The sequence below is a fragment of the Harmonia axyridis genome, chromosome 2 (genome assembly GCF_914767665.1).
Source record: "Harmonia axyridis chromosome 2, icHarAxyr1.1, whole genome shotgun sequence".
Lineage (NCBI taxonomy): Eukaryota > Metazoa > Arthropoda > Insecta > Coleoptera > Coccinellidae > Harmonia > Harmonia axyridis.
In genome coordinates this window covers 34,751,459-34,761,322 of record NC_059502.1, presented here as the reverse complement: position 1 = coordinate 34,761,322, position 9,864 = coordinate 34,751,459, and the positions used below count along the sequence as shown (strand labels likewise).

The 9,864-nt window shown below is 31.4% G+C and overlaps 3 protein-coding genes across 3 annotated transcripts; 2 read left to right on the top strand and 1 right to left on the bottom strand.

Moving 5' to 3' along the window:
* The first annotated feature begins 324 nt into the window (after positions 1–324).
* Positions 325–2,852, top strand: LOC123672932 (centrosomal protein 43-like). The gene is made up of 3 exons (XM_045607298.1): positions 325–671; positions 734–781; positions 838–2,852. Exons 1-3 carry the CDS (start codon positions 591–593, stop codon positions 1,663–1,665), a joined length of 957 nt encoding a protein of 318 aa, XP_045463254.1. The 5' UTR covers positions 325–590; the 3' UTR covers positions 1,666–2,852.
* Positions 2,853–3,518: 666 nt separating this feature from the next.
* Positions 3,519–4,271, bottom strand: LOC123672933 (mitochondrial import inner membrane translocase subunit Tim13). The gene is made up of 3 exons (XM_045607299.1): positions 4,029–4,271; positions 3,909–3,977; positions 3,519–3,806 (listed from the first exon to the last, which is right to left on the bottom strand). The coding sequence occupies exons 1-3, from the start codon at positions 4,134–4,136 to the stop codon at positions 3,708–3,710; spliced, it is 276 nt and encodes a 91-aa protein (XP_045463255.1). The 5' UTR covers positions 4,137–4,271; the 3' UTR covers positions 3,519–3,707.
* Positions 4,272–6,471: 2,200 nt separating this feature from the next.
* LOC123672931 lies at positions 6,472–8,073 on the top strand. Its single transcript, XM_045607297.1, has 2 exons — positions 6,472–7,574; positions 7,663–8,073. The coding sequence occupies exons 1-2, from the start codon at positions 7,086–7,088 to the stop codon at positions 8,005–8,007; spliced, it is 834 nt and encodes a 277-aa protein (XP_045463253.1). The 5' UTR covers positions 6,472–7,085; the 3' UTR covers positions 8,008–8,073.
* Positions 8,074–9,864: the final 1,791 nt, after the last annotated feature.

The window sequence follows — 9,864 nt, the reverse complement described above, 5'->3', positions numbered from 1 at the left end:
CAGATAATATTTCCGCGTGCTTCATGTCAAATTTGATAGTTCATGTTGGGGACAAAATTTGCTTACTGAAAATTACAAATGCTTCCTTTGTCTATGTTTATTACTATGAGATTACATAGAAATAAACATTCATTACTTGATTGTCGTTTAAGATCTATGAAAATGAACTGAAATTGAACACAGAAATGATTTGAACGGGCAAATCACGATAAAATTTTTATGGAATCCACCATCATTGTTCTAATAATATCATCAGACCATTTATTGTAGCCTCTATAACGAATTACCATCACTACTTTGATTTTTATGAAACTCAGATAAATCGTTATCTATGATTATTGGTTCTGTTCTGTAGCTGTACTGCAACCGTCATAAAAATTGAAAAATGACAATTGATTTAATAAGATTTTTCAATAATTTGGAATAGTCTTTATAATATTTTGAATTTTATTCGTTTGAAAACGTGGAATGATTATATCCTACATTTTTAAAATTTACAAATTCAACCTAACCATTTGTCTGTCACTTTTATTTTTTAATTCATACTTTCATTGTAAAAATAGAGATATTCTTTAGAATAATACAAAAAAATGTCTATTGAAGATGAAACAGAACTGAAAGATTTACTTTTGCAGACTCTTACAGAAAATGGAACTCTAGCAAAAATGAAGGTTTGATTTTTTTCTAATAGTAATAAATAAAAATTGGACAATGTCAATATATTCTGTTCTAGGCCCAACTCCGAGCTAGTGTATTCTTAGCTCTTGAAGAAGATATCAATGTGAGTACTCAATGTTTCTATTAAAAGTATAATATCATGAAGGTTTACTTTTTTAGCTGAGTAGTCGAAAACCATTGTTGAATGAAAAAATAAAGTCGAGTTTGAATACATCTGAAGGACAACTGTTGTTCTGCATAGTGAAGGAATTTTTAGAATATTACAATTTACAATCTACCATTGCGGTGTTTGATGCTGAATCATATTTGGGTGTATCATATGAGTATGAAGGACGATCAAAAGTTTCAGCAGATTTAGGTTTAACTACAGAACAAGATAGTGTACCCATATTACAACGTATTGTCCAGCTTGCTCGGCAGAAGCCTAAAATGTTGGAGGTTAATCTAACGGTTGATAAAGAAATTACTGAAGTAGAAGATAATTCTAGCAATAGTTCCAATTCAAATAAGACTGAACCTAGTGTGAATGACAAAAATAGTGATAGTGGGACTTCTGATCTGGAAAAAAGCAAGAAAGATATTTTGTCAGAATATGATCATGAAAATGAATATAATGTAAGTTTGAATAAAACATTCACTACAGAATCTAATAACACAATAAATGATTCTGGAGATTTCATTAATAGCAATGGAATTTCAAATTATGATGGACAAAACAGTATCTCAGAGGTTCTTGATAGTTCTATACAAATAAGTTTGCCTGTAACATTACCTGATAAATTAGATGAAGTAACTACACCAGTTTTAAAAGATTTGAAAATATCTCCAGAAAGAGTTAAGTCACCACCAAAGTCTGATAAATTCAAATCGAAAAATAATCTTAGTTCATTAACAGATCTACCATCTCTTACTATGAATAAGACTCTATCTGGAAAAATTTTGCCTTCACTTTACAACAAAGAATTTCGTGAAAAACCTAATTCATAGTACAATTCACCCTTATTCTAAACTCAGGCATTTTATACTTGGATAAGAATTAATTTAATTGTACAAATACTGTAACAACTTATTTGGAATGAGAGTGAATAAAATGATAATTTATTTTCATTTGTAATTCATTCTGAATTTATATTTTTTCATCATTTTTGCAATAATAATGTTGATCAAGTAACTTCACTATAGTAATAAGAATGATGGCACACTTTATAATGGGCCTTAACATTCCGCAAAAAATTCTGTATATCAGGTTGCTGTAAGGTGGAACATTTTATAAATTATATATTGTGATTTTGGAGAATAGATGAAGTTCAGAATTCATCTGCAGTTGTTTTGAAGTTTCCCTATACTTTTTCATTATGTTTTTATAAGTACAACATTTTTTTGTTCTGTTAATTATTGTATTTATTATATTTAATATGAGAGAAAGATAATAAATGCTAAATTTACTATTGTATATTAACCATGAAAATTTCTTTTACTACTTTATTATGATAGTTGAGCTTCTTTGTGAGTGAGGAATATTGAAAATGATTATTTTGAATAAAAACCTACTTAACCAGTAGTAGATGAGACTTGGTCTTTAGGCTCTTGAAGTAATTTTTTTCAATATATATCAACAGTGAACTCATTAATTTAAAAATTTGTGTTTTCTGTAATTGAGTCAATTTTGAAATTTCAAGATTTTTTATCTGCCTTTCGTCTAAAAAAATGATGAGTGTATCCACTGATGTGGTATTAGAGTCTTTATGCAATTACATTCATAACTTAGTATTTCAATGCTTACTAACTTTAATGTTACAATATTCCACTCGAGAGTTTTATGTATAATGTGTAATTTATTTGAATGAGCTTAATAATTCCTGAGGCAGCTAATTTTCATGACACATTCATACTATCATTTTTCTACTATCATATGTACTTAGATATAAGAGCTCCTAATTTTTTTTACAATGAACCAGTATTTTTGTTGATTGATTCATCATTCATTCAATATTCCTTTGCAGTACTTATTAATTTATTTTTGTTTTTATATACAATTCTATTTCAAATTATAATGTTTTGAATGTCATTATCCAAATGGACTCCTTTTGGTCATTTGATAGGAATGACTGTATCATGTTGCTCAAATGTAAATAAATTGTTGATATATGAAAATACATGATCATGTCACTTAACACAAGCGAGTAATAATCTGTCCCTTTTATGATTTATTATAGGATTGCCTAACTTGGGGTTGAAGTTGGATAATTTTTGAGTAATGAAGACACTATATTTTTTCATCAAGAGTTGTGATGCATCATTTATCTGTTTTTTTATAGTAATTGAGATTTATACTTCTAGAAGTTGAATAGAAACTCTATTGAAATTATTAATTTAAAGATTTAGTATATGTACCTGAGTTAATTAAGGGGGTTCTGTATAATATCCTATAAGGTGTTACTAAAAATTGTAGACTTTTCCCCAATTATCGCTACATTCAAGAGCTTACCTAACTATTAAGAAAGCTTTAAATGGCCTTGCCTCATTGGACATGCATCCATAATGAACTAATTAGTATTATGTTCAACAGTATTATTGCTGCATGAAACCTGTGACCTAACAGACTCAAACTTAGATTTACGTGGTTGAGTCAGCTCTTAATCAACTTGATCACAGAAGTGATCTCTATAACTCATTTATAGAACAAAATAATGAAGAGGAAATTCTATCAAACCATCACTAAGAATAATACACATCACATGGCATATAAGGTAATGTGAAAATTTAGTAGAAGTAAACCATTCAAATCTTTTTGCCAAAATATGTATTATTATTTGAACACTTGAGGAAAAATTAATGGATAATTCTTAGGAAGTATATATTTTAATTTATATTCCAGAATAAATGTTGTATTCATCAGAATTCAGAGAATTAATGCATATACTCGAGATAAATTTTCAGCAAACAATTCAACTGCCAATCTCCTTCAGTATTCATTCCTATATCATTTTATTATCAACACTAATTTCAAGTTATTTCTAACTACAAGATCACATTCTGTGCCTTTCCCTTTGAATTCTTTGACGATATACCTCTGATACTAAATTCCATGAATCCATATATCTATCCATACACATTGCAACACATTTCTGAAAATTAAAGATTATTTTTTTTCTTCCTTCAGCTTCAAAACTATACTTTAATTATTGATTGGATTACGCAGATATTGTACGACTATGATGTATACTCACTTGTTCTGAACTATCTAACGAGGTGCCTGGCTTATTGATGCATTTCTTGAAACATTTCTCGGTCATTTTCTAAAAAAATAACATTAATTTCATATGGAGCTGCATTCCAACAAATCTTACAGTTAGTAATTCTTGCACATTAGCAACAGCAATTTGTTGTTTGACTTGATCCATGAGTTCATCTTTTTGTGCTCCAGTTAACCCTGATAACGCTGATGTATCATCCATTGTTAATTTACGAAGGAAAATAGACTAATAAAATAATCTTGAAAATTTAATAAGAAAGAGGTTAATATATTATATTTGCACAGTACTTAGTACTTCCTGAGGAGGTTAGGTTAGAAGCATAGATAAATACAAAAGTAGGACCCCTTATCTATGGTTAGAAGTAAGATGCATAGAAAACCTATGCATCTCAGAAGCATAGACCTAAAATCAAATTGATATTAGGTCTATGGTTAAAGTTACATTTAAGTATTAGTCTATGCTTACATTTGAGCATAGAATATTCATATGAGCAAACCATTGAACTATAGAACTAACATTGTTCTATAGTTCAGTTAAGCCAATACTCATAACTATAGAACTATCATAGATCATAATAATAATAATCATTAGATCATTGCTGAGTGTACTTAGAACATAGAATACTTTCTTCTTTATTCTAAGTGTGGGTAACGGACAATTGAAGAAAACAAATAGTACATTGGACAGGTTACACTGATTTGGAGAAGTCATGACCTCTCATACGATCCTTAACCTATTCCAGTCATATGTTTCAAGAAAGTTGCCAATAAAATAAAGCTTACCACGTTGATTGCCAAAGTCTGGAACGTGGAACAGATAGGGCACGTCAAGAAGAAGAAGTCATGTGAAGCATTGAACCACAGCCTGTGATTGAACGTTGAATGTTGAATCACAGGTTGAATATTTCTCCAGCAGTGACGTCAGCTGAAAACGCTCTCAATGATGTTCTATTGATGAATTCGTCACAGAAAACTTTTCGACATAGAATAAAATTTTATTTTGTCTCCCGTTTTGATTATTGTTTAGCTCTCGATGATGATTAGACTAGGTAGAGTGAATTCAAGGTCAAAACGTCGCCGTCGGTGACAATTTACTTTGTAAATGCTGAGAGTGAAACAACTGTAGTAGTTAGATTAGACTACGAACATCAGTCATTTTGTGTGCGATGGAACTTATTTCGTTCACTCCAACGAAGTAATTGAAACGAAAAGAAAAACTCTTGCATTTTTTATTACTGTTTAGCTCTAGATGGTGATCAGCCTACGAATATCAGTGACTTTGTGTATGTGGAACTTATTTCATTCACCGTAACTAAGATGCATAGAATCCCTGGTGTGTTTACTGATTCGATTTTGTTTCAGACTGTTGCTTTGGTGTGCTGCTTCACCAGAGTTCTGTAAGGTGGCGCTCTTCAAAATTTTTCGAATTCCCGCTATCTGCCTGGTGCCGTTTAAAAAGGAAATAATGATTTTAGACACTGCAAACATTCACACTAAATTACAATTCAGTTCATATCGAATTTTTAATCAAATGAATGGAATATAATGACTGACCATAGAATATAAAATATTATTGTTCTATACTCAAAGTTCACGACAAGAGCGTAGAAATGGGGGGATACTAGGGGTAATTACACGGTGTCCTAAATTTGGGATACAAATGAAAATGACAGATTTCCTGATCATTTTAAGAAAAAAAGTCGTATAACATGAGTCCCCAAACATTTTGTTTTGAGATACATGTGTTGAAGTTTAAGTTTTTTCTGGTATAACCTTCCCTTCACAAGATATTAAATTTGAAATGGCCATAGATATTCCAGTTTAAAGTTTTCACCATGTGATATGCTAATTTTGAATGCAAATCTACAGGGTGATATTTTTTCTGGAAGGATGCCTGCTTCCTTCCTCCAAAACTATATTTTGGTGAATGACTGTTAGTTTAGAAAAATGTAGAAAAAACTCGGGTCCAGTACTACACTTTTTGGTTTGTTATAGTTTTGTCGTATCTGCTATCGATTTCAAGAAAAAATCTCTAGTAATCCTCATGAAAATCCAAATTATTATAAAGATCCAGCTAGTGAGCTCTAATGAATGAATTAATTATAAGTTTTGGTATTTATTCACCCAATCTGTAGCGAAGAATGATAAATATTTGATAAACTGATACAAGCATCACAAAAAGTACGACACACTAGAAACAACCTGTATATTGAAAGCAAAGCGTTTGTGGGCTCATATTTATGAAACTTTTTTTTCTCAAAATTATCCCAAGTAATTTCTCATTTTCCTTCGTAACTCTAATTTGGGAACACCCAGTATAAGGTAAGAACAAACCGAATTAGTTATAAAAACAATTATTTCGAGTAATTTGGTTCAAACTTTGTTATCAAACTTCTTTTTCTAACATTACAGATATGAGTAAAAGTTGTCGTCAGAAATTATTTTTTCGATTTTCCCCCACCAAGAATAAAAAGATCTACGCCCTTGTTTCACGAGAGTCGAGAATTGAGAGAAATGTCAAATGTAAACGATCTTTGCGCCATCTGAAACAGACCGCGATCCCTTGAAATCCAGTAGGTATAAATCTGAAAAATCTCCCGTTTTGTCTGAAAGTTTTACAGGCATAAGTAGACACACCAGGTTCTATGCATCTTAACTGTAACGAAGTACTTGAGACAAAAAAAAATTACTTTGGTATAGATTCGGCGATTGAAGATCATAGAAAATCAATCATGAGAAATGTAAATTGAGTGACCAATTGCTGTTAGGTTTAGTAATTTATTGATATATTTTCCTAGGGTGAATCATTCAGTTCACTTAAACATTGATGCCAACCTTGGAATTTTCATCCAAGAAGAAAATGAAATGATACATAAGAAAATCTATTTTTGGATGTATTCACACGAACGCAAATTATGTTCATCATAATTTTAATGTAGCAGCTTTTTCGAAATTCTAAAATATGACTAATAAATAATAATTGATTAGTGAAAAAGATAAACTGGAAATTCTTAGCAAGTTGGATATCATTTCATTTTTTGATTAAGTACATAAATTTTTCTATGTTTCATAAGATTAATCAGGTATATACATATATCTATATTTTGGGTATATCCTTTAATTATGACTATTTTTATGTTTTGAGTTCACAATGGATGATCAATTTATGGCTTTATATGCAACTGGACTAACTGAAAGAGAAATTGAAAGTCAATTTTCCGTGCTTTCAGAATTCTTGATGAAGATAAGAAGTCATATAAATGCGTTGAATTCGACAGAATTTTATCTTACATCTATTGATGAGGGATTGAAAGCCATGACTATTAATGAACCGAATTTGGAAAATAATGTATCTACCTTGGTTCTATGGAAGTGTTTGAATCAAGTTGGAATGCCAGAAAAATTGAAAAAATACACGAAATTGCTGTTGGAGTTATTCCTCATGGTTATAGAGAAAAATACGGAGGACAATCAGAAAATGACCGAATGGTACAACCGTTTCACTGAATTTACAGATTGTATTTTTAGTTTTTGCTCGAAGAAAGAATATGCAAATGATTTTTCAACCATTATGACCTGTTTTGTGGGCATTCTCTTGAAAAAAATACGTGAAATCGATATCGAAGATTATCCTGAGAAGGTAATATTTAATTATGGTGGAAAGCTGTACCTACCTACCAAGTATATATTAAATTACTTTCTTCATTTAGTTTCTCAACCTTTTTTAGGTTTTTCTTTACCAATTCTTCGAATTAATTGTAACCGACTGCCTTCGATGTAGAACACTCACAAATTCGATTGTAGAGGAAATAATAAAGAACTTCGATGATGTTATTCAAGATATGAGCAGTAGAGAAATAACATGTCTATCAGATGAGATCGTAAACATGATTGAATATCTTCATCGATATTTGAATATCGTTGAAATCCTAGATAGAGAAAGAGTAAGAAAAATCGAATCGGACAAGCGAGATAGTTTCAGGCTAGTTCTTAAGAAATTGTTGGAAATTGAAGTTTTACCTAAATATCTTTCATTGAGAGTAATAAAATTGTTAGATATTTGGACATGTTAATAATTTTTCAGGACATATATCATGGTTTGAATTAGTGATTCTTGTGATTTGTATATAGGTAATAAAGGATAGAACATATTCTAATGTATCTAGACTATATTGTTGCAAAGTGATTTCGAAACCTATTTTTCTCAGATTGACAGCAAATATTAATTTTGCAGACATATAAAAATCAGCAAAGTATTATTTTTCCTGCATAGACATCAAAGTAAGGACTTTCTTGCTAAGGCAGCAAGATAATTGTTCTCAATGGGAATTATTATTATTTGAACTGGGGTCGTTTTGGTTCGGTAAGCCTTCCGGGAACTGCGACCATCTAGATCTTTTGTTCTCTACCCTAGTCATTCATGGAAACCCAAGGAGGTCGTCAATGACGTTCTCAATGGGAATAAAACATTTTATAAGTTGTCAAACTATAATTATTATTAAGAGACCTGCTGTATAGACAGATTAGATTTTGTTTTGCCAATTTTAACAATGTTAGTTAAGTTTCGTTAAGTCAAGTGTAGGTAGCGCTATTAAATTAACAAATTAAGACTACAATGACTTAATAAACCACAGTGGCGACAAGCGTGGTCTCGTTTCTGATTGGCTGAGCCTAAATATCGCGGCTTTTTGTTTACATTCTCCGTTTACCTGATTTTTGGGATTTTGGTTTTTCATTAAAAATGTAAGGCCTATTTTATTTAGTAACTTTAGTATTCTTCAGTTGAATAAATTTGTTCTATATACAATCAAATACTATCAGGCCCTATAATTTCAATTTTGACAAAGTGTCAGTTCAGTTCACTCAATTTTATTCTTGAGTGGTAAAGCCAATGGCGTATCCAAGGGGGGATAAGGGGGATATATCCCCCCCAGGAGGAATATCCATTATATGTAATAACTTTATATATCACAATATTATTATGAGTAAGCGAACTTCTTCGGAAAACTGCTTCAAAAGAAGGAATTTTTTTTCTTTATCCCAGCTAATTTTTCCATATTATACATCCAAAATTTCCCCCTAGTCCGGGAGCCAGTAACAGATATACATGACCAAGTTCCTCTCAAACGGTAATTAGTAGAATGCATCAGGTAATAGTAATAAAAAGCCTCGTGAATGTCAGCTGCGACTCTGCTGGGGGGGAGAGCGGGGGCAGTCCCCCAAACACGAAGAAAAAAAAAATTCAGTCATTTCCTCCCAACTGAAAATTTGTCAAATTGTAGCTAACCTAATATCTAGACGAAAAAATACAATCAGCTGGCTATAGCATGGTGGATTATAAGTCAGCTGGTGCCTCAAACATGAAAAAAAATATATATTTTCAATGACAGCTCTAACAGCGACTCTGATAATGAATCAGAGAGTGCCACACTCTCGAGAAAAGGACTTTCTTCACATGTTGCACAATAATATTTAGTTACTTCCACTCTCTGATTCAGTACCAGAGTCGCTGTCAGAGCTATCATTGGAAATTTTATTTTTTTTTCATGTTTGGGGCACTAGCTGACGTATAATCCACCATGCTATAGCCAGCTGATTGTATTTTTTCGTCTAGATATTGGGTTAGCTACAATTTGACAAATTTTCAGTTGGGTGGAAATGACTGAATGTATTTTTTTTTTCTTCGTGTTTGGGGTGCTGCCGCCGCTCTCCCCCCCAACCGAGTCGTAGCTGACGTTCACGAGGCTTTTTATTACTATTATCTGATGCATCTCACAAAGTATCTCTCGAGAGGAAATAATCAACCAAATTTGCACCTGGCTCCCGGACTACCCCAAAATCTTCAAAATAAAAAATTTTAGAAATCTCACAAAGACAAAGAACGAAAATTTCTTCATAAAATGAACCTATAATATTTATTTCACTCTCCT